At 53.4% G+C, this 24095-nt stretch overlaps 1 protein-coding gene across 5 annotated transcripts in view; it reads left to right on the top strand.

Moving 5' to 3' along the window:
• Positions 1 to 23825, top strand: part of Fam178b (family with sequence similarity 178 member B) — a 135030-nt gene extending 111205 nt beyond the window's left edge. For all 5 annotated transcript variants that reach the window (XM_042265660.2, XM_042265659.2, XM_076557487.1 and 2 more), the window contains 4 exons: positions 7056 to 7181; positions 21542 to 21619; positions 21981 to 22133; positions 23472 to 23825. In XM_042265660.2, the coding sequence (XP_042121594.2) occupies positions 7056 to 7181; positions 21542 to 21619; positions 21981 to 22133; positions 23472 to 23504 (390 nt within the window). In that variant the 3' untranslated portion in view covers positions 23505 to 23825. The remainder of the gene's footprint in view (positions 1 to 7055; positions 7182 to 21541; positions 21620 to 21980; positions 22134 to 23471) is intronic.
• The last annotated feature ends 270 nt before the right edge of the window (positions 23826 to 24095 follow it).

Here is a 24095-nt window from a genome sequence, read left to right on the forward strand (position 1 = left end):
TGCTGGAATTAAAACCATGTGCTACCATCCCAACGTTGGTCTTAAGTGGGTTTTGGTTTATTTGGTGTTTTTTGTTTTTGTTTTTGTTTTTTTTAAAGATTTATTTATCTATTATGTTTACAGTGTTCTGCCTGCATGTGTCCCTGCAGGCCAGAAGAGGGAACCAGATCTCATTACAGGTGGTTGTGAGCCACCATGTGGTTGCTGGGAATTGAACTCAGGACCTCTAGAAGAACAGCCAATGCTCTTAACTGCTGAGCCATCTCTCCAGCCCCTAATATAATTTTATTCTTTGAGAATTTCATATATGCATTCAGTGTATCCACCCTCTTCCTCTTTTCCCTATAGCTTCCTAGACCCCCCCTCACCCCCATTCCCCTCCTAACTTCACTTATAACCTGTATACACATGGATGTGGGACCATCCACTAGGGCATGAAGAACATCCTTGAAGAACGCTGGCAGGGTTGGACGATGTCTCGGCAGTTAAGAGCGCTTGTTGCTCCTATAGAGGACCAGAGTTCACTTCCCAGCACCCTCGAACTTCCCACCCTTCCCTTCCCAAACCCCGAGTCCACAACAGAAGAACAATAAAGATGGGAAGAAATACTACTAAAGCTGCTCCTACCAGAGCCCCCTGTTCCAGGGTTAGACATCCCTGGGGCATCAGGGGTGCGGCCTGGCTTCTGCCCCACTCTTCTCTGGGGAGCTCTGACATGGCCTGTTAGCCCAGAGGCCATGGCCTCCTTGAGGCTCCAAGGCTAAGAAGGGGAAGCTGAAAGCCTCTTGCTTCCACCAGGGATCTCCCTGGAATTCTTGCAGTTTCAGGGTCCCCCTGCATGCCTGGCTCAACAACACTTAAGAGGCCAGGTACACAGGCAAAGGCATGCCCCCCACATCCCCAAGCCAGCTAGCTCAAGAGCCAGATCCAAGGTTTTGTGAGGGTGTCAGTTGAAGGTGTCAGTTGGTTAGGTTGGAAGGAGGGAGCCGGGCCTGACTCTTGCTTCAGCCCCCCCCCCCCCAGCCCTGAACACTTTTGCCCTAACATGGCAAGGGGGCTCAGCACCTTCCTGCTCTGACTGACGGGCCATTTCCAGGAGGCCTCCTGGCCCTGTCTGTCACCCTCCCTTACTTGTTCAATGTCTGCGTTGTGTTCCCCACACTCCTGTTCCCAGACGGCATCAGTGGAGTCCGCTTGCTCTCCACTGACCCTCAGCCCAGGGCCTGGTCCACACCAGGAAGGCAGTGTAATGCTTGTGGGATGAAGAGACAGCCAGGTGAGTGTCAGGGACCCAAGGAGAGAAGGCTCTGCAAGCCACACCGTTGGGAGGGGATGACTCCCCAGTGAGGTCACTGAAGAAGGAAGGGCAAGTTAGGAAGTGAGGAGCAAACTGAGACTCAGCCAGAGGGTTGCCCAAGGGCTGCCATGGCAACCTGCTGTCAAGGCATCGGCTTTGGCCAGAGGAGCTCACTGAGCCCCCATAGAGAATTCACAGAGACAAGGAGAGTCAGGACTCAGGGGAGAGGAGGTAGGGCTGCCCAGGCCTGGAGAGGAGCCATAAGGAGGGCAGGGCAGCAAATTATGTGTGCTGCTTGATTAGTCAGGGAGCTAGCTAGCTGAGGAGGTCTCCGCAACAACCAAGAACCCAGGATCCCAAGGCCAGTCAGGCAAGTGGAGCCAGACCCTGCTTCCCGACTCTAGGTCCTTCCCATCCCCCTACCTGCTGTGACCACTGTGAACCCAACTGTGTACCTGTCTGCTCCTTAGACACTGACTAGGCAACTCAGATCCCAGGCTCAGCCTCAGACACCAGGTGTGACACTACCAGACGACTCCTGAAGCGGGGTGAGCCAGCTAGCTGTGACCTGGGTGACTAACACTGCCTGGGGATAGGCTTCTGAGAAGGTACCTGAGCCGGGTCTCAGAGGATGAGTCCATGCTTGCTGGGTGTACTGCCGGGAGGAAAAAGAGCCAGAGTGGCTCTGGAGAGAGGGAGGCCCAGCAGGTGTGTTTAGAGTCTGCTGCTAGTCTCTTCCTGGTGTCTGGTCCCGCACCCTGCACCCTCCTTCCCAGTCTGGCCTGTTAGACCCAGCTTCCTTAGACTTGCCTTCAAAGGACCACTGTGTCCCCACACCTGCCCATGACACGTCCACACAGCCATCCCCGCCCATACCCTCTCTTCTTGGCTTTCTCTTGTGCCGACCTCATCCCGAATGCACACAGCTCTGGCTTCCACCTGTAACAGTTGCATCTACCATGCAGGCAGCACTCACTGTGTTCCGAGAGTACTGTTCTTAGTGCTTCCCTCCCTCAAAGCCTTGGCTGGAAGAACTGCTACTCTATCCATGTTTTATAGATGGGGAAACTGAGTCAGGGAAGCTACACAGAGGGAAGGGGGGAGCCAGGATTGGAATCGTGCCATTGACCACTGCAGCATGCCACACCAACCTCTCCAGCCCCTTCCCTGGCTCTTAGCCTATACCATTGTGAAGGAGCTTCCGGGTTGACTCATATAGAAGCAGAATCCTGGGATCAGAAGCTGCTCACCTTCCCTCACCCTGCCTCAAGCCACAGCCTGAGCCCCAGGAGCAGGACAGACTTGGGGAGCTGGGCTTGAGACAGCAGGTCGGCAGAATGCAACGACCCAGCACTTGCATTTTCCCGGAGAGTCCCGGGGTTGGACCAGTAATTCCTGTAGTTCACTGAATACTGGGAATACTTCAGAAACAGTCGCTGCTTGGCCTCAGGCTCCAGTGTGCTCTAGAGTCTGGTCTTGGCAGGAAAGAGCGGAATTGGATGAAGTTCCTCTCCTGTGTCTTAGTCCAAGCAGGCCAGCAGAGGCCTGAGAGAGAAGTAACATGTGGGGTAAACTTCCAGAGAATGGCAGGTGCTGTGGAGAAAGATTAAGCCAGAAAGGGGAAAAGCAGCATTGGGTGGGGGCGGATTTGTAAAGGTGAAGAGAGGAAGCTTCGGACGTTTGTGCACAGAGCCCTAGGAAACAAGGTTTCCTTGTGGGGAGAGGGTCACTTCCAGCAGAGGAAATGGCAAATACAAAGGCCCAGGGCCTCAGTAAAGGACTTTTAAGTTGGAGGGCGTGGCTAGAGCAGAGGGCTGAGGGCAGAAGAGCGGAGGTGGGGGTCAGAGGGAAGAAAGACCATGGCGAGGCCTTTGGCTTTCAGGCTGAGAGAAGAGACAGAAACCGAACTGTAAACATTTAAAGTCAGCTAACTGCTGTGTTGAGACTAAAGTGTTGGGGGATGAAGCAAGGGGGGTGAGCCCAGCCCAGCCCTCGGTCCTTCTGCAGGGCAGTTGGCCTGGGGTGATAGCAGCAGAGGTGGGTAGTGGAGATGCTAGGTCACTTCCCAAGGACAGCCAGCAGGGCTAGAGAGAGCAGGCGGGAGCCCCCCAGGAACTAGACATGGAGGGAAGGAGTCACCCTCTCACCAGCCAGGCAAGAGGGTGGAACAGGTTTGGGAGGAAACCAGGAGTTTGTTTCTCATACCAGCCTCTTGCATCATAGAAACAAGGCAAACCGTTTTGTAAATATGTATTTATTTATTGTGTGTGTGCTCACACGCTGCCGGGTGTACCCGTGGAGGTCAGAGGGCACCTTGCAGGAATCCATTCTGTTCTCTCCTTCCACAGTGCTGGATCCAGGGATCAAACTCAGGTATTCAGGCACGCAACTTACCCTCTGAGCCATCCTGTCAACCCATTGTTTGGAGGTTTGAAATGAAGCCAGTTGGCCTTGAATTTGATAGCCTCCTACCTTCAGATCCTCCTGCCTCTGCTTCACAAGTCCTAAGCATGTGCCACCACATCTGGCAGCAAACCACTTTGCTCAAATGCCTTTTTTTTTTCTTTTTTCTTTTTAAAGATAGGGTCTCTTTATGTATTCCTGGCTGTCTTGGAACTTGCTACGTAGACCAAGCTGGCCTCGAACTCAGAACTCAGAGATCCTCCCTCCCTCTGCCTTCCAGGTGCTGGAATTAAAAGCATGCACCACCATATTCAGCCTCAAATCATTTCTTGAAATTTGAAAAGCAGGAGCTTTTGAGTGTCTAAAATTAAGGGGGCAGAGGGAATACAAAATTTTGAATCTCCTAGGAAATGGTCAACTAAAGTCCTGACGTTATTTAGCCATTCGTTTGCCTAATGAATACTTAATAATCATCAGCCGTATGCCAGGCGTGGTGCTTGGCCCTGTGGACACTGCAGGAAACAATGCTGACCTCGTAGTCAGGGAGGGGGTCTAAGTCAGTTCACTAAGCAAGCGAGGTCTCTGCATGGTAGAGGGTCAATGATGCAATAGGGGAAAGTTGTGCAGGGTCGGGGACTGGCAAGGGTGGCGAGCACAAGCAGTGAAGGCTGTGGGGTGGATGTGCTGGTGAACTCCCACAAGGAGGGGGCGGTTCTGCAGTGTCTCCGCTCAGACACCACGTGAGGGCCCAGGCTCCAGAGTGCAGCAGCAGGTCATTTGCGACCTCCTAGTGCCTTGCAGTCACCTCTCCTGTGCAAACTGGAGCCACTGCCAGGACTTGAGAGCAAGAGACGCATGCTGTGTAGACAGTTGCTTTGCCAGGATCTCCTTCTGCCAGGAGACTGGCAAGGCCAGTGGAGGCCTGTCCTTCTGGGTGATCATCACTACTTGCCCTGAGGTGTCTGCCCTAATGGGCTGAGTGTTTGCTGAGTTGGCTCTGCAGGAGGTAGGGGGTGAGGGTGGAGAGGGTGCTGGTCTGATCCTGACCCTCCCTCTCCAGGACCTTTACGGACCAGAGAAGCCTTTATCCAGGAGAGAGGGTGGTATGTGGGGGCGGGGTGATGCGGGAAACAAAAGAGAATCTGAGACCAGAATGCAAGACTGCACCGAGGCACCACCAACCTGCTTTCCTGGAGCAAGAGGAAAAATAGGAATGAGCAAGTGAGCTTGTCCTGTGCTTTCCCTGCCAGCCCTGCCCCCAGCTCCTGGAGCAGGGAGGGTCCTGGCTCTGCTGAGGCCGGTCTTCAGTCACTCTGGGGGCGTGGTCTTCGAGGCAGGGAGGGGCAGCCCAGTGCTTGCTTGCACAGCTGTGAGCCTCCAGCGTGCGAAAGGGCAGGGCTGTTTTGAAAATTATCCCTACTCTTTTTGAAAAGTATCCCAACTCGGAAGGCTGGCACAAGGCATCGCCGCTCTCGGTGCAGCCCCAGATGGAACCTATCTGCCCAGATCCTTCCTCCCCGTCTTTGCTGCCTTCTTTCCACATTGCAGAGAAAGCCTGGCCTCCTTCCAGGAGCCAAAGCCAGCCTGACTCCTGGTCCCTCATCCTCCTCTCCCTACCCAGCTGCTCTCCAGGGCTTCTGAGGTTGAGGGCAGCTGAAGTGCTGAGCAGGTGCTGGTGGGTGAGTCACAGGAAGAAGCCAGGTGTGGTGTGCCGCCCGGCTGGGCTCAAGCTGAGAACTGGACTGGGGGCTCAGCTCTCTTGCCTGTGGCCACACTGCACCTGCTAGATCTAAGGAGTCGGTCCTCTTGAACTACCCCGACACTGCCCCTTCGGCCGCATCCTCCCTATCCCTAGGGCTGACCAGGAATGGCCTGGAGAGGCAAGGACTGGGACTTGCCTGCCTCTACCTAGCCGTACCCCGGCCTCTGGGCAGTCCTTGCTTGGGACCCTATCTAGACTGCTCCAACCCATGTTTGGGGTGACCAGAGGGAGGGGCTGGCTTCAGGACTGAGGCAGGTAGCATCCTTCCCAAAGGATTCAAAGCCTCTTTTGTTCAGAGGGATTGGGCAGTTTCATCAAAGCTAAGCAGGAGGTGGGGTGCCTGGCAGATTAACACATCAACCAAATGGCTGTGTAGTCCTTGCAGAGGAGTCCCCATCTAAACAGACCCACTGAAAGGATGTTTCTGAAACTGAGAAGACTGAATGTAGATATTGGATGAGAATGAATTATTGGTTATTCTGTTGGACAAGAAAATCATATGAATTTTTAGGAAAAGAAAAGAGGGCTGGGCAGACACACCCCAGTCCTCAGAGGCATAGGGAGGGAGGTGCTGCAGGCTGGAGGCCAGCTGAGTCGGCAGAGGAAGTTCCAGGCCCTGGAACCATGGCAGGCAGGACCGACCAAACAAAACGGGCCACTCAGAGGGTTTGTTGCTCTAAAGGCACTTGCCACCAAGCTTAATGACCTGAGTTCAATCCCACTCTGTTGAAAGAACGAACTGACTCCTGCAAATCATCTTCTACCATCTGGGTGTATGTCATAGCTTGTTTGTATACACACACACACACACACACACACACACACCATGTAATAAAAAAATTAAAAGAAACGACAGGCCTGGTGGTCCATACTTGTAAGGGTCACAAGGTTTAGGTCAGCTTGGGACACAAGGGGAGACCTTGTTTCAAACAAACAGTGCTGTTGCTATTGTTGGATACTGTTATATTGTGGGGGACCCTCCTTTTCTGACTTCTTCATGGCTTAGAAGAATCAATGTTTGGAATTCGTGGGAGGTAAAAGTGTGGTAAAGATTTAGAGGTGTTAGGGACAGGCAGGCAGAGCAGTTGTGGTCTTGACTCACAGGATGGACAGACAAAGCCGAAGATACATTCTCTCTTCTTCCTGTGGATTGAACATGTCACAGCAACAAGCTAAGTGACAAGAGAGAGATGCAGGGGACACTATGCTATCAGCTGAAGGGCCGCTCGGGTGGCCGAGGTCCAGCTCAGTGGCAGAGGGAATCTCTTTCTTACTCTTCATTTTGCAGGGAATTAAGCCTCTGGAGAGCTTCCTAATTCATCAAATTAAGGGAGGGCTCCCCCTCTGCTAGCTACTGTATGCGTGTGCTCACACACATGTGTGCCTGCCTATGTGCGCGCACATACACACACACCCATATACATGTACCTCCTCCTAGGAAAAGGGTGTGGACCATTTTAGGGAGGTCACAGAGCTCATAAGTGAGAGGTAGATTCAGGTCCTGGAAGCTAGGGTTATGACCCTCTCCAGCAGTTGAAGGTGTCTCCCAGAGCACTTGTCCACAACTCACTCAGTCTCCTTTCTCCTCCACAGCTAGCCTTGCTCAGCCAGCTCCTCAGCCTCATGAGACCATCGTCCCTCAGGCAGTGTCTGGGTGCTGAGACCTTGCCATCCTGTCAGGGGCAACAGCCAAAGCCCAACGCTGAGCTAGACCACAAGGTAAGCACCTCAGCCCCTGCCTGCCTTCACCAAGACCCTGCTGCCCCATTGAACGGGGAGGTGGGGCTGTCCGCATCGCGCAGCCTGAGGGGCCTGTGGCTGCTCGTCCTTCCAGAACCGCAAGCCACTCCAGGACGGGGGCCAGCAGGCTGCCTTTCGTGTAGGGAGGAGGCGCCCAATATCCCTCTCAAGCCTGTAATTAGCACCCTTGCCCACCGGTGCATGTGGGTGCAGGTGAAGCTGTGAGCCCAGGCACACCAACGGAGCTATCCCGGTTTTCCTGTTTGTTCCCACTAATCGTGACCAAGGCTTAGCCCTTGACCTTTCTCCAGTTCTTCCAAATAAGTTCTTCCGAGCCTTGACCAGCTTTCCTGAAAGCCAAACTTAGGTGCGAGTCAAAGGCGCTGGAGGACCCTGGTTTGGGAGGTTGTGGGTTAGGGGTAGCAGAGGCCCGTGCACCCCGGGGGTTAGTGTCAGAGCAGGGAGCAAGGTGAGTGAGGGTGGGGGCTTCCAAGTGGATCTCCGTGGGCTCTTCTATTGTTAGAGATTCAGGATAAAGAATGGAGATAGGGATCTTCTAATTCAGCAAGGCAGGGATTCAAAAATCTCATTCCTGAGGTTGAATATTAACAATCCAGAAGTCCAACCTTTGGGCATCACTCTGAAAATCAGATAAGTGAATTAATTACTTAATGAACACAAATGAACCATTAAGAAGATAGGATAATCCCCAGGTGCACGGAGCACACTCCCCTTCAGAACATGCAGGGAAGGTTCCTTCGCCTTGGGATTTGAATGAGTGCTTTTACAAGACTACCGACTCCCAGGAAGGTGGGGGCCATCCGCACATCCCTTTTCCTTTGCCAAGTATTTCCCAGGAAACAGGAGTGGATGTCACAGACAGGCTAGGGGACTCTAGGAAGGAGCTGGGGTCAGCTGGGTGGGTAGTCTGTCATAGTTGGATATTAGTGGCCCAGGGGTGACAGAGGAGAGGAGTATGATAAAAAGGAAGAAGAGGTTGCTGTCTGCACTGGCTGAGTGGAGACTGAATCCAGGAACTTTTGGGGCCAGGCTACAGCCTCGCCCAGCAGGGGTGTGGCTTTTACCAGGCCCCAGGCTTCCACTGGGCTGACCACATTTCTGACCTGCTGGTAGTCGGGCCAGGAGGTGTCAGGGGATGGGAGGGTGAGCAGGCTGAGGAATCCTTTATTTTGAAGGCTCCAGGCACAGCCACCCCTCCCTCCTTGGTTACCTATTAGAAATCATCGTCAGTTTGGCCTTAAAGCTGGAGGAGAGGAGAGCAGCACATCCAGGGTGCTTACTGACCCCAAAGCAGAGTACCCTGATCGGGGACAGCAGGAGGGGCAGGTGGGGCTGGGGTGGCCCTCAGGACCCCTGTGCTGCAGCCAAGACCACTGCAGAGCCTCTGGGCTCCCCTTGACCTTGACCTCTGCTGGTGAAGTAGCCAAGAGCGGAGGCGATCGGGACCAGGGGTCGGGACCGGGGGGACTAGTGGGGTACCAGGGTAGAGAGAAGTGTGAAATGGTTCCAGTTCTGTGCCCCGGGCTGGGTGCTGTGGTGACTGGGAGGGGCCAGGCCGGGCAGGTGACTAGGTCCCACTCCACCTCAGCCAACTGACTCCTCATTAGACCTGAGCATGTTTCATCTTCAAAGATGAGATGGGGCTACTCACCAGCCAAAATGAGCAGCGGCGTCATCCGCCCTATTTTACAGGGAGTGGTGGTCTGGGATGGAGCAGCCTTTCATCCCCAGAGCTCAAAGTCTTTGCCTTTTTGCTTCTTGAGTGCAATGGGGAAACTGAGGCCAGAGTTCAGGTCAGTTGGAGGTGATGGTGCATGAAGGAGACAGCTTCTTCTCCGCCTTTGAGGCTGCCATGCCGAGCTTCTGCCTGTCCCACGCTAAATACACTCCTGTCTGGGAGATTTCCTGCCCTACACTGCAGGGGTCACAGCCCTCCTCCACCCCTGCAAATAAACACTTCTGCAGGCTCTTCTCCTGGTCTTCCCACCTCCTCCCTCCCCCAGAGAAGAGGCAAGGGCACAACGTGGCTCCACGGTTGTCCCTTTGCATGTCCGGCCGGCTGTCTAGCTGGATTGTGGGCACGGTTGGTTGTGTGTCTCAGCATTGCATGTTTTTGCCACTAAGTGAAAGACTGAACTAATGAATTGTGTTTCATCCCTCTCTTCCCTGTGGCCATCTGCTCTCCTGCCCCTCCCTCTGCTCTGCCTTTGACCAGTGGCAGCCCCCAGGTCTCTTAATATCCTTGTATCATTAAGACCACAAGCATTTATGGAACTCTGGACTTCAGAAGTATTACCTTGAGTAATGAGAGCACCAATCACAGGGCATTGTTGGTAATTATAAGTTAGCGAGGTTCCTGCCTGGGAAAGCTAACCACCAAGTTCTTTAACAAAAGAAGCACGGCTCCGGCTTCCACTCTGTGGGGGCAGGGAGGGGAGCTCTGGACTGGCGGCAGGGGCAGGCTGGGTTCCCAAGAAGGCTGTTTGTCCTAGCAGGACCAAAGTCGCTTACCATGCTATTAGCACATACAAAAATCCGCTTGGAAAAGAAGGCTTTCTGTGGGGGCCAGAGTCTAACTCTGTAGTAGCAGGCTTACCTGGTATGTGTGTGGTCCTGTGTTCAATCCTCTGCACCACCAAAAAGGGTAAAAGGAGCTTTATATGATTAAAGTATAAGATTTAGCATTTTAAAGTGCCAGGCTCAGTGCCTAGCACCCCTAGTCCAGGCTATTCAGGAAATTGAGCCATTTGGTGGTAGCACACACCTTTAATCCCAGCACTTGGGAGGCAGAGGCAGGCAGGTCTCTTGTGATTTCAAGGCCAGCCTGGTCTACAGAGTGACTTCCAGGACAGCAAGGACTGTTTCACAGAGAAACCCTGTCTCAAAAAACAACAACAAAAAAATTGAGGCAAGGAAATTCATTCTTCAAGCCCAGGAGTTCAATTCCTGCCTGGGCAACATAACAAGACACCATCTCTAGACATTTATATACAGTGCTGATCTCCTTGATGGCTATCTGTGCCCTGGCTTGCCTGGCTTACGCTGGCCTTTCCCAGAGTAGAATAAACATCTAGGTGAGAAGATGCTTGGGGTCTGGCATCCTGGCACCGCCTAGCAAAAGGCAGGCATCCTGTCTGTCAAAGCCAGGTGGGAGGCGACAGTGTTTACACAGAGGAAAGTATAATAACACCAGGGCTGGCCTCCCAATGCTTCCTTTTGGCCCAGGGACATGATTCTGCCAGAGACAGCTCCTTCCCAGGCCCCTGTGAGACTGGCCTTCTGGCTGCAGACAAAAAAACGTTGCATAACTTGACTTAATTTTCTCCTCCTTTCAGCCCTCCAGCCCAGCACCAGGGGTTCCTGGGGGCATTTGGTTTCAACTACAGTAGGTGTTATCTGAATGTGGCCAGATTTAGCCTAGTTACATTATGTCCACTCTTGGAGTTGAGTTGTGATCCATTCACTTTTATAGAGGTGGTTGATGTTTTGATCTTGTTAAATCTGCCGTTATATTTCTTGTTCCTGTTTAACCACAGTTTCCAAATCATTTTTGCTTTTTCTCCCAGGTCTATTGCTGTGTGTGTATGTATTTACTATGCATAAGTCTATAAATACATATGTATGTATATGTATGTGTGTGTACACATATGTATATATACATACTTGCACTTTTTTCTGATCCTGCTGAATATCATACCCTGTCACATGTTAAGCATGTGCTTGCTACTGAGCTACAGCCCAGCCCAGATGCTGTATTCGTGAGGTTCCTTCCCCCACCTAGAGATTTGGAAGGTACAGGGAACCAGAATCTTGATGGTAGGATGGGAGTGTCTCTAGTTGGTTAAATTTGAGGAAGTTAAACCGTCTCCCATTGTGGAATGAAAACTGAGGATAGAGAGGCCAGCTTGGCACTGGGAGCCGACTTCCTTTTTGCCGTGTGCCTCCTCCCAGCCTGATAGTGGATGCCTTCCAAGGATGACAGCTGGAGGCTCACCGGGGACTCCATGGGTCAGCCTCCTGCAGGTGCATGCACTCCGTGTAAGTTCCCAGGCTGCCGCCATGGGTGCAGCAGAGGCCTGGGGAATGCTTGTTTATGGAGGAGGAGCACTGTTTGCAAAGAAGTGATTTTCTGGGGGTGGGGTGTGCTTTTGCCTGTGGGTGATGCTGGGGGTAGGCCCCAGCCGGCTGCTGCTCTGTGGAGGTGTGTGTCTGCCCAGCTTGTGCAGAGGGCGTGGGCCTGCCCTGTGTTTGTGTGCAAGTGCCCTGTGTGCATCTCCTGTAAACCCTTGTGGTGTGCCAGGTGTGGTGAGAGACTTGGTGAACAAGTTCTGCTGCTTCTGCCGCTGCCCCTCCAGACTGCAGCTGTCTGTCCCTGGGCTGGCTGACCCTGCCAGGAACTGCCGTAATGGGAGGTTGTGGTAGGGAGAGACCAGCTCTCGCTGCAGGGACAGCACAGGGCTGGCGGCCCTCTGGCAACTCTGTGCTCCTCTCTGGCCTCTCTTGCTGGGACTTCCAACCCCAACAAGGGAATGTGTGTTCCCTGGGGCTTGGCCTGAGCCTGTATCATCTTCAAAGACAAGTAAGTGGATCCTGGAGCCTCTCTGCCTGCCCTTTCTCACCTGAAAGTGCAGGAGCCCCCTCAGCAACCCCCCCCCCACACACACACACACAATGCTGTAAACTTGGGTCAGGACAAGGTTAAGAGCTCCAGGAGGAAACTGGATTTGAGGAATGGAAAATAGACATGCAGACTCCTGAGTTCTTCCTGGCCAGCTTGTGGTTTTGTTGCATCTTCCTTCCTCCAAATGAGAAGCATTAGCTGTATTTTGTCATCAATCTGGTGGCCTCTGAGAAGCTGACCCTGTAGATGAGTTGAACTACATGCAAGTCTAGGTACTGTAGACTCAGGCCCAGGCCCAGGCCAGCTTTGCCTGGTTCCCAGAAATCTGGCTTCTTTGCAAGAACATGAGCAAGGCTTGCAGTGACAGGGTTAAGCCCAGGAGGCAGGGTGGGGTCCCAGGGAGCCTTTATTCAAGCCCAACCAGCCGGAGGGTTGGCTTGCTCCCTCTTTCACCCCAGTCAGCCCTGTGCTCTGGAGGACCTCTTAGGACCTGTCCATGGGCAGGGGACTCATCAGCTTCTGTCCTGGGGCTCTTGTCTGGGTTTCTTCATCACTCTGGCCCTGTTATAATCATACTCTAACTTTACCATCACTTACAGCCCTAAAGACCAAACCCCAGCACCCTGCATGCTGATGGCCTTGGCCTTGCATCTTCCCAGCTTCTACTTCCCATCTGTTGAACTCTGGAGGTCTATAACAGTTCACTTAACCCATGGCATGTGCACTGCCTTCATGAACTTAGAGATGCCTGTGAGGCTGGGTCCCCAGTCCGCCTCAGCCGCAGGCCTCCATTGAAATGCCAGACCTGAGCAGGAGTGAGCCACGTGAGGGACCCTTCCTGCCAGCCCTATGCCCAGCCTGGCCTCTGCTTCCCTCTTCCAGGCCTGAGTCAGGCCAGAGCTGGGTGTAGGAGCTCTCTCTTAGGTGCTGCATCTAAGCCCTGACTGACGAGGGAGAAGTGGACACGGCTCCCTCCCAGAGTCATGGCCTTCTCAGCTGCTCTCGGCTCCTACCTTTTCACCGTCGGTCCCTCCCTTTTGTCTTCCTGGGCCTCTTTGGATGGAAATATGGTTCCTGATCATCCTCGGGTGACTCCTCAGGCTTAGCTGAACCCAGAACTACACACAGTGTGTCCCCAAGCCCCAGTGTTTCTCACCCCAGTGCTTGGCTCTACCTTAGGGTGCATTCCCAGGCTCTCTCCTGCCTGTGAGTGAAACCCTAGGTTGACCTCCTTTCCTCGGCCACCCTGGCCAGGGGTAAAGAAAGAGCTTCTGTCCCAGAGTCAAGGCTCACTGGCGTGGCATGGACTGTGATTGGCTGGCCCAGGTCACATGTATTCTGCTGGAGTCAACTCTGTAGACACCACCATGGAACATTTTGGCCTAAATGTAGGGGACAGGAAGCCAGGCCACTCTTACAAAGGAAGGGGTACATCCTAGGTACCCAGAAACTTTGGGCTGCACAACACGCCCTGTTCTTCTGTCACGGGCTTTGAGAGAATCCAGCTCTCTGTGCAGATGGCCAGTTCCAGTTTCTCCTTGCAGAGCTCCACATGCTCACTCATGCCCTCAGGCCCGCGTGCTAAGGTTCATGCATGTGTCTAAGCCTGGACTCACACACAGTCACACATCAGATTCCTATAGCCAGAGATTCTGGGCCCCTCACAGAGCTAGGTTTTCCGTCCAGACTCCCATGGGATCAGGGTCTCTGTTTCCAGCTGGAGAAGCAGGAAGAGCTACTGTTACTGCTGGTCGTCTTACTTGCCCCCAGCCCCACCCCTAAAGGAAGCGAGCGGGGAAGGGTGGACAGGGAGGGGTCACTCTGTCGATTTGCCCGCAGTCCTGTGGTTCCTCCCTCTGGAGCCCAGACCTGGTCCAGCTGTCTGAGATGGCTTCACTTCAGCACTGCCCTCCCTCACCCCTCCTGCTTGTGTCCTATCCCTGTCCCCTGTGCCAAAGCCTCCCAGCTCCCACTCAGTCCTCACAGCAGGAGCAGAAGCCCCTTGGGTCCATTCTCAGAGTTTAGGTAGGGCTTACAAGAGGATCCCACTGTGAGGGGTCTGGGGTTTCAGAACTCATTTTCTGGAAAGGTAGGACAGGCTTGAGCTCATGCTCTGAGGAAGTGGAGGGTGTGAGGGTGCATCCTGGGCCTCTCAGATCCTCCAGCACCCTGGGAGGAGACCTCTGCCTCCTGACGCAGCTGGGGTCCAGGGAACAACTTTTCATTTAGTGGTTGTTCCCAGCAGCTGAGCCGGAAGTCCTGTTCCTGTCTAAAGGCTGCCAGCCTGTCCCCTGTCACCCTAAAGCAGCCTCATCCCTGTTCCATTTTTAGGGCTCCACCCATCCTCCCGGCCCATCACTTTCATTTACAGAATAGGGTGGCCTGCCTGGCCAGCCCAGTGGTGACTCTGGCAGGCTGTGTCTGTGACGTCTGCTGCCTGACCTCTTGACCGTGTATCTTCAGGGACTCTGGTCTAGGAAAGGGTATTATGTCACACGTCTCATTTCCTAGCAGTTAATCATGTGTCCTCATCACTTCCTACTTGAAAGAGCTAGTGACCAGCCCCCTGTCCTGGGCAGAGTCTCTTTGGAAGCCAGCTTTTCTTTCGGAATGGAACCTTGGTTGCAGCCCGCCGCTCCGTTGCTAATCTAGTGCCTGCCAAGGCCAAGGTCAGGGAATATATAACCTTGAAACTGGAGCTGCATGGACAAGGGGAGCAGCTTGTGCCGTTTGCCACTAGAAACGGGAGAAATGGCATCCTACAGATCCAAGATGGCAGGTGCCATGTGCCAGTGTTCAGGTGTCGTTAGAAACATGCGTGGCTTGTGCTTCAGCAACACACAAGAGAGAGCCCGGCTGCTCTGCTTGAGCTGAAGCTCTTGGCTTGGGGCCTGTTCGTGGCCCTCCCTCAGGGTTACTCAGGACTAATGATACTGTTATTGTTTGCCCAAGCCCTGAAGGAGCACCTGGACCATGCCCTTGGGCACAGGCCAATGTCCCCATCTACCCTAGGAATAGCCTGGTCTCTGTGTCCTGTCTCTAGAACATCCAGGGGCCTCTGCTCTCTTCTGCAGTGTCAGCCCCATTTAGAGAGGTTACACAAGTGTACACAAGTGTACACATGCACACACACACAGCCTTTCCTGATGAAGGGGGAGGACCCAGACATCTGCTTCTTGCCGTGCCTCCCCTAACTGGACATGTTGGGATCTAGCCAAGCTTGAGCTTCCACATATGCCAAGACATAGGGTCCCAGGCCTTCCTTCTCTGTTTGTCTCATTGGATCAGGATGCTGTGACACTAGATTTAAATTAATCTAAAAAAAGCAAATGAATCATGGTCCACCTCTCACCGCGGGTAATCCAGTGATCGGTGCAGCTTCAGTCTCGAAGTAGGTTGGTTCTAAAGCTCATCTTCTGCACATGCGCGCTTGTCTGTCCCCAGAGGACCCACATGTGGCAGGAGTGGCACAGAGTGCAGGAGTCTCCTGGGATCAGTTGTCAAGCCAGGCTGGGCCTCCAGACCTTAGAGACTGAGCTGAATGCATGTTCCCCAGAGTAGCCACCAGCCAGGGCCTGTGATGTCAAAGGCAGAAACCAAAGAGGTAGTCCTGGCATCCTGGTGCTGCTGAGCAGATATGCAGACACCTGCAGGGTGAGTTAGAGAGCCACGTGCATCGCCCTCATCCGCCTTCCTCTGGCCAACCTCGCTTCTCCCCAGTCCCAGCAGCTGCCCAGAGCCTGGCTGGGCCTGCCTCCACAGGGTCCTCTTGTCCATGGAAAGTCTATAGTCCCCTTCTGCCTGGCAGCCTCTGAGGAAAGGGTCCATCTAAAGACTCCAGGGTAAGACTACATCCTCGGTTATGACCTGAGGTAGGGAGAAACTGCTGCTGGGTTAGAGAAAGTGGCTTCCTGGAACTCCCTTCTCTGTCTGCCCTTTGGCGTAAGTAACCCAGCCTACCCCCTTGGCATTAGCTCGTAGGGGATTTCCTGAAGGATGAAGTTCCTGGGAAATGTCCACCCATGTTCCCTTTTGTCTCATTTGACAGAAACTTGCAAATGAGTTCCACTTGCCCCAGGAGACTTGAGTGATTCCTGAGACCAGAACTAATTGGAACAGAACCAGAGGGGCCTGCCACCTGCCTGTTATCTGCTGGGGGACAAGCCTTGTGATCCTTTCATCCCTGGGTTCTGATCTGGGGGAGGGCAGGCATGAGACGTGCCACAATGAGCTTCTGCGAAGAGCCCCACCAGACTCCAGGGAGAGACCCAGGAAATGGAAGCAAAGGCCTTGCTGGCAATGTGGCCCAGGGACAGCACCGCCTTGGCTTGTCAGTATTGGGTCCAGACACGTCCTGTTCTTCACCCTCTGCCTCTCTCTTCTGAGTCCTTGGCTGAGGCTTCCTGGATCTCTTTCCCACTGTGCTTTCCCAGCCTGGATTCATGTTTGCGCATGAGGGGCTGGGCTCCTTAACTGGCTGGGGTCCTGCTGCTCCAAACAAGATATGAGGCCTGGACATTGCAGCCCACCACCAGGGAAGACTGACTCCAAAACCATACTAACCCCACCCCCCAGCTACACACACAGAAACACACACACACACACACAGAAACACACACACACACACACACACACACACACACACGCGCGCGCGCGCGCGCGCGCGCGCGCGCGCGCGCGCGCGCGAGGCTGAGACCTGGAAGGGGCCACCCTTGGATTGGGGAAAAGGCCACCTTGTGGTCCCAAAGGTAGAGGAAAAGGGCAGAGGGGTAATCTGGTGGGGGCTGCATAGCCCACAGCCCACGTCCTGTCCTCTGGCCACCACTTCCTGCTTAATCTCTGTGGTGCCAGCCAGGACAGGAACAGGCTTACTAAATTCAGAAATTGGTCACTGTCACAGAAAGGGAAATATGACTCTTCTCTTTACATACATCCTACTCCCACTGAGATGAGCCCTGGCTGCCCAGCACACCTGCTTTGCACCCCTAGCCCACCGCAGGTCCCCCAGGCAGTGGCGTTTTAGAGGAAGGGTCTCAGGTTGTGCCTGCTCCAGGCCCAGGACCCCAAGTCCCTGCAGAAGGTTTGCTTCCCAACTGACACCAAGAAACCGACCACTCTTTGTCTCCACAAAGGAGACCTTTACCTGCGTGGTGTTGAGGAAATAAAGGAGAAGCTAGGCATGGCCAATGTCCACACTGAAACTTGGTGTTGTTGGTTATTTTGGTTTGGTTTTTTGAGACAGTCCTGCCCCACCCCCCACCCCCATGCTGGGATGAAAGGCATGTGTCACCATACCCTTATTTTGTATTGGAGGAACTAAGGATGAGACTCAGACCTTACCTTTGCTAGACCAGGATTCTGCCACTGAGCAACATCCCAAACCAAAAATCTTTTTTTTTTCCCCTCTAAAATGTACTGGCAGGGCTCAGCATCTGCCTGCCCTGAGTAGGTTAGAGCCCTAAGACCTCCAGTTGAGTCAGAGTCTAACCTAAGGGCCCTCTCTTGCAAGGGTGAAAACACACCAACCCCCAGGCCGCAATGCATTTGGATTTTTCCTTTGGCGAAATGGGTTAGAAAATGTGGTGAACACCCTCCTCCTCCTCCCCACATCCAGACCAAAAAAAAAAAAAAGCTCAGAATAGTTTATCTGGGGTTTTCCTTGAAGATTGAATTATGGGAATCTGTATGAGAGCTGTATTGTGAAACTTGATCTGTACACTGCTAATTTTTTCCCTTAGTGAACCCCCACTGCACAGGGTAAATACACTGGCGGCCTCGTCCGTCATCCTGAAGTCTTCCTCCAGGGCGTTCCTGGTAGCCTAAGGCCTAAGCCTCCACCTTGGAAGATAAATCCTGCAGCCCAGATCATGCAAAGACATCCACAACTGAGCTTGGGGCAGGCCGTCTTCAGGTGGGGGCGGTGCACTAGAGAAAGGCATTTACAAGAGAAAGGGTTTGGGGTGAGGAGGCACTGGATCCTTGGCCCTCCCCCACCCTGTAGCCACCCTTCACACCTCAGAGGGTAGTTCCCGGCTTCCCCAGGCAGCGCCCCTCCCCCTGCTCCATCGTGCTTGGATGTTTTCTTTGGCATCCTCTGCCACCTCTCGCCATCCGTTTGCTCTATGCCAAGTGCTTTGCCCTGTCAAAAAGGGGCCTCAGCTGCTTTCCAAGGTCATGTTCCTCTCTTCCCCCAAACCTAGTTAGGCTGAATTAAAGCAGGCAGTGTTCTGTTAAAGAATCTTCAACAAATGTGGTGTATTCTGACTCTATCACTAAAATATACATATTATACAGATTTTTTTTTTTTTGAGACAAGGTCTCAGGTAGTACAGGCTATCCTTGAACTCACTGTGTAGCTAAGGATGACTTTGAACTTCTGATCCTCCTGCCTCTAAGGAATGCTGGAATTACAGGCATGTGATACCAGGCCACGTTTTCTAGTGCTGGGAATTGAACCTGAGGCCTCCTGCATGCTAGACAGGCACTGTATTAAATGAGCTATGTCCCCAGTTTCCAGAAATAGTCCTTTTTTTTTTTCAAAAAAAGATTTTTATTATTTATGTAAAATATTTTAATTTTTAAATTAAAATGTAATCACATTACTTTCTCCCTTTCCTTTCCATTTCCTCACCCCTTCCCTGTACAACCCACCACCTTGCTTCCTCACAACCTCATGGTCTCTTTTTCTCTGTTATTCCACATTTCTATCTATTTATTTATTGAAACAGGGTCACACTGTGTAGCCCTGAATAGCCTAAAACTCACTATGTAGGCCAGGCTGGCCTCAAACTCACAGAAATCCACCTGCCTCTACCCTCCACGAATTCTGTTATTAAACACATATACCACTACATCCCTCAGACTTTTTTTATTATTTTTGATTGTGTGTATGTGCGTGTATGGGGGTATGTACACATGCATACAGTGTGCATGCTCAAGAGGGCCAAGGCATGGGAATCCCTTGGAGCTGGAGTTACAGGTGGTTGTGAGCCTTCCAACTGGCAGCTGCCATCTCTCCAGCTACCACCACCCCCACATTCATCAGTGGGGAAAAGAGGATGTGGGCTGAGGATGCGGCTCAGGGGAAGAGTGTGTGCTTTACTTACTTGCTCCTGAGTTTCGCTCTAGGACACACACACACACACACACACACACACACACACACACACACACGCACACACACACACACACACACACACACACACACACACACACACCATCCACATGGTATGGAAGACAGCAAAAAGAATATGATAGGTGCCAGGTAGTGGTGGCGCACGCCTTTAATCCCAGCACTCGGGAGGCAGAGGCAGGTGGATCTCTGTGAGTTCGAGGCCAGCCTGGGCTACAGAGTGAGATCCAGGACAGGCACGAAAACTACACAGAGAAACCCTGTGTGTGTGTGGCGGGGGGGGGGGGGGGGGGGGGGGGGGAATATGAAAGGCACACCTTGCAATCTTTTGTCCCAGAAAGCCTGTACGCACTGGTGTGTTCAACCCACACCAGATGCTGCTGCCTTCTATCACCAGTTTCCCCCAAGAACCTCTCATCAGCCCCCCACAACACAACCCTGCTCACTCCCTCTGCAGCCAGCCCTGTCCCCAAGCCATGCCCTCCCTTACCCTGTTCAAGCCCAGCCAGCTACCTGGCGGACCAGCCCTGCCTCCTCCTCCCTATGCTCCACCTGTCTCTTGCATCAGCCCCAGGATCTGGTGTTGTAATCTGCTGCCTCTCCCCCACAGGGCCGTTTTCGCCTCCAATCCTCCTGTCCTTTCGAGGCCCACTCTGGTTTAGTCACTTCCTCCCTGCAGCCCCACCACGGTCTCTCCAGAAGCAGAAGAACTCTTTCCCTGTTGGTGTCCTGCGCAGCTGAGATTTGGTATTTGTTAAGCAAATCATCCATTGCCTCTCAAAGCTCCTCCTGGTGCTGAGTAGAAGCTCTTAGTCAAGGGACAGTTGAGGTGGGCAGGCCTGAGCCTATACAACAGAGGGGTCGACTGAGTACCCTGGGACTCTGATTTTAATGCTGGGGTGGCCAGCACCAGGCAGCCCAAGGAGGAGGGGGCAGGGATGGCAGGTGGAGTCCAGTTTAGAAAGCTTGGATATTGCCCTCCCCATGGCGGCCCTCCCCATGGCGGCCCTCCCCATGGCGGCCCTCCTGGAGGCCTACCCTTTCCACTTTGTTTCTTTGTTGCCGCGTGTGTAGGCCCCCCACTGACACCTCACCTGGTCAACCTGTGAGTCAGGTCCCCTGGAGGCTTTGGCTATTCTGCGGTTGTCTTCAGGAGGCAGGCGCTGCCCTGGGAGCCCAGGTGGCGTTTCTCCACAGGATACACTGGTCTCAAGAAGTCAGTACATGGTGCCAAGTTGAGTACCTATAGAGGTGGTTCTCGGGAAGGCTCCTGGGTCCATGCAAAAATGATGCCCTTGTTTCTTGGCCACTATCTGGCGATCCAGAAGGGCAGGACTATAAAGGCAAGGAAGCAGCCACAGAGGGCCCTGGGGCCGGTTGAGAGCCCTCCTGGCCATCCCGGGCTTTCCTCTTTGATCCCTTCTCTTCCCCAGGCCTCAGTGTGCCGCCGTTCTCCTTATCTTAGATGGAAAAGGAGCCAGAGGACAGGGATGAAAGACCTCTGTGTAGAGGTGGTGTGCCTGCTGACAGGAGTCCACAGTGCCAAGAGCAGGCTGCCTGATGTCAGCGACCCTTCGTCTGCCAGAACGACAGTCCGTTTTCTTTGCATAGCAGGCAGATGCCCCCTAATCGAACACCTCCAGTAGAGGACCCGGGGTGTCTTGGACCTAATCCCTTCTCTCATTCAGTAGAACTGGCCTTTGTCCTAATTTTCTTCTTTTTCTTTTTGTCTCTTTCTTGTGTTCATTGTTGTATATTTTCTTTTGTTTTTGAGACAGGCTCTTCTTCCTTTGTAGCTTTGGCTGGCCTTGAACTTGTGATCTTCTTGCTTTAGCTTTCAAGTTAGGGATTGTAGGTATGCTCCATCATACCTGGCCTTTGTTCTGTTTTTACCTCTGAAGTTTCTAGTGGCAAGAGTGAGTGTGGGCCAGGTGGTGGTGGCGCACGCCTTTAATCCCAGCACTTGGGAGGCAGAAGCAGGCAGAGCTCTGTGAGTTCGAGGTCAGCCTGGTCTACAGAGTGAGTTCCCAGGCTCCAAAGCTACACAGAGAAATCCTGTCTCAAAAAACCAGAAAAAAAAAAAAAAGAGTGAGGGTGGACTTGGTGGGGAAGGTATGCAGGTAGCTCCCACTGGCCTCCCCTCCCCTCCCCAGCGTCCTGCTGTGTCTGGGTTTGTGAGGTGCTTATCCGCTGTATATTTCCAAGGTGGGGCCTTAGAGCTTACACAGGGCATAGTTTCACCTCAGTCACTGACCACTGTCTCAGCAAACAGACCTTGCAGAGGGCGGAGTACACAGACCCTCTGGACTTTCACTCCAGGAGTTCCAGAGTGAGGCTGGGGGTGGTATGGCTTTCTGGGTGGCAGGCATTTGGGGATCAGTCGTTAGTGACAAGGAATGTGGGTACAGCCTACTGGGACAGTCACAACTCTGAGACACTGAGGCCAAGTTCTGTTCATGCAGGCCTTCCTTGAAGATGCTTTTGTGAGAGCTGTTGCTGTGTGCTGAGAAAAGGAACCTTCCCAGGCTCAGATGAGCATCTTTGTGCTCTCTCTCTCTCTCTTAGGTCTGCTATCTGTGCCACAGCCTCCTGACACTGGCTGGGGTGGTGGTCAGTAGCCAGGATATCACTCCAGATCAGTGGGTGAGTCTCCCAAGATGCTGGAGCAGGGTAGGGTTGGGGTCTCGGTAGTATCTACCGCATCAAGGAATGCGGGCCCGTAACAGCCAGGGTGGAACCAGCCTTCCATCAGGAACCACAGAGTGAGAGGCCAAGAAAAAAGTGGCGAGGGCTGCCAGAGCCCCTTCCTCCCACCATGTCTCAAAAGCCATTCCAAAAGATGCTGACCTGCCCCTTGAAGCTGCCCTCCGCCTCTCCTCCCTTTCCTACCCAGCTTCCCAGCAGTCACTCAGAGATAACACTCCCTTTCTGACTTAGTTCGCCTTCTTGCACGGCCTCCAGAATATGCCTGGCTTATGTCACGCCTCCTCCATCTCCTCTTCAGGGTGAGCTGCAGCTGTTGTGCATGCAGTTGGACCGTCACATCAGCACCCATATCCGGGAGAGCCCCCAGGCCATGCACCGGACCAAACTCAAGGACCTCGCCACCCAGACCTACATCCGCTGGCAGGACCTGCTGGCTCACTGTCAGCCCCAGGTGGTGTCCCATAATCCCCTGGACCTGGGAGGGAAGGGAAGTGGTCAGTCAGTGGGGCTTGCCAGATCCAGCAGTACATCCACCCCCACTGCAGCTGCTGGACTCCAGAGGGAGAGGGTGGAGTGGGCAGTGTGGTGGAGGGTGGGGATGTCTCGGGGGACCTTGGTTCTTAATCCAGGACCCAGGGAGGGGATGCAGAAGGGAACATAGGGAGGCCTGTTTATGAACAAATACAAAGAGAAACTCAGCCTTGGAGAGCTGAGCAAGACCGGTTTGTCATGAACAGCCAGGAAGGGACACCAGAGGCAACAGCTGTCCCCCTCCTGTCCACTTGTCCTGTAGACCTCAGCTGGCCTCTTGCTCTGTGAAGAGCATTTCCCAGGCTGCTCTGTTTGGTTTGGTTTGGTGGTGGTAGTACTTGAACCTAGGGCCTTGTGCAAGCTGAGCAAGTGCCCGTCACTCACTCCTCACATCTGCAGCATCCACTCTGCCTTCTGTAGGAGAAAGCTCTGTTCTCAGATTGGCTCAGCTCATCTAGGTAGTACTATTTTAGCAAAAGTTTCCTGAGTGAAGATCCTTTTCTACAGGAACCTGAAGAACCCTTAGGAGGCAGGGACTGTTAGAAGCCCGTTTTACAGATGAGCAGACTCTCTGAAGGCTCCAGAGGGTCAGTAGCTTGCCCCATCATGCAAGCAGCTTGAGTGAATGTGAAAATCAGGGCTCACAGCCAGCATCACTCCTTGGCACAAAGCGATCCCCATCTGCACACTCCCTTCCACCCCCCACTTCTCCAATAAGTGTGCCCTGTTGGGCTGGCCCTGAGCCCCCAAGCCCTTACTGGAGACAGCTGGACTCCCTGTTCCCATCTTGCCTCTCCCTGACTCCTCCCTTACAATTCCCTCTAACCCCTGACTTGAGGCTGACACACTGGCCACAGGCTGTGGCTTAGTGCTCAAATTTCGCAAGTCCCTGAGAAAAAGCAATCTGGAACTCAGACCTCACCAGATCCACTGGCCTCTGGTGGAAGCATCGTTTGTCCTAAGGAGGAAGTGAAGTGATTGGAGCCTGGCTGAGTGTACACAGATACCATCTTCGTCCCACCCCCCTGGGCTGGTAGTAGCAGGAGATGGGACCCTGGCTGAGCCCTCTGGGCACTGCAGTCAGGTGGCCTGTTGACCTACTGTATCTGGTCCCTGGGCCTTGGTCTTAGTGTCACAACACTGGGAGGAAGGAGGCCTCTCCGGTAGATGTTGAATGGACACCACCAGTGCAGGGACCCGTGGACAGAGGGCAGTACTGGGGCCAGGCCATTACAGGCTGCTTTTCTCCTCTTCACAGGGTCAGTACTTCAGCCCTTGGAAAGACGTTTAAAGGGATAAGGGCAAATTTGCCCAGCTCTGGACTCCAGCAAGAAAGAACTGTAGGCGGTAAAGAATGGAGGCTGGAGGCGGCCCAGCCCAGTGAAGCCAGACTGGTGCCACTGGGGTCCTTGTCTCCCCGACAGTCCCTACCCTTGAACTCCCTGCCTGCTCAGCGACCTCTTCTCTCCTGGGCTCTTGTCTCTACCATTCTGGCTTCCTGGGCCTCCTTCTTGGCCACTGTCCACCCTCCCCATTGCCCTGTACCTTGCTCTCTCTGTCCATCATTAAAATGGGGTTCCTTGTGCACATTAAAGTTTTATTTTCAGCCTCAGTGGTTTCCTTCCTTAAATCCCTATGCCGAGGGCTCATGCCCAGCACCTGGCCTGACGCCTCGCCTCTGCTGGTCTCACCTCTGACAATCATGTGACTGATTGGGGACCAGGACCCCCCTCCTGTACTTGAGGACTTGGTATATCTAGGAGCAGTCACCCCTGTAACTGGAGTTGCTAGAGCCTGGGCACTCTTGGATGAAGAACATTTGTCTGGATTCTGTCTGGGACTACCCCGTCCCTTCTAGGGGCGCTATACAGAGAGGATGGTG

This window comes from Peromyscus maniculatus, chromosome 21, assembly GCF_049852395.1.
Source record: "Peromyscus maniculatus bairdii isolate BWxNUB_F1_BW_parent chromosome 21, HU_Pman_BW_mat_3.1, whole genome shotgun sequence".
In the NCBI taxonomy this organism is placed as follows: domain Eukaryota; kingdom Metazoa; phylum Chordata; class Mammalia; order Rodentia; family Cricetidae; genus Peromyscus; species Peromyscus maniculatus.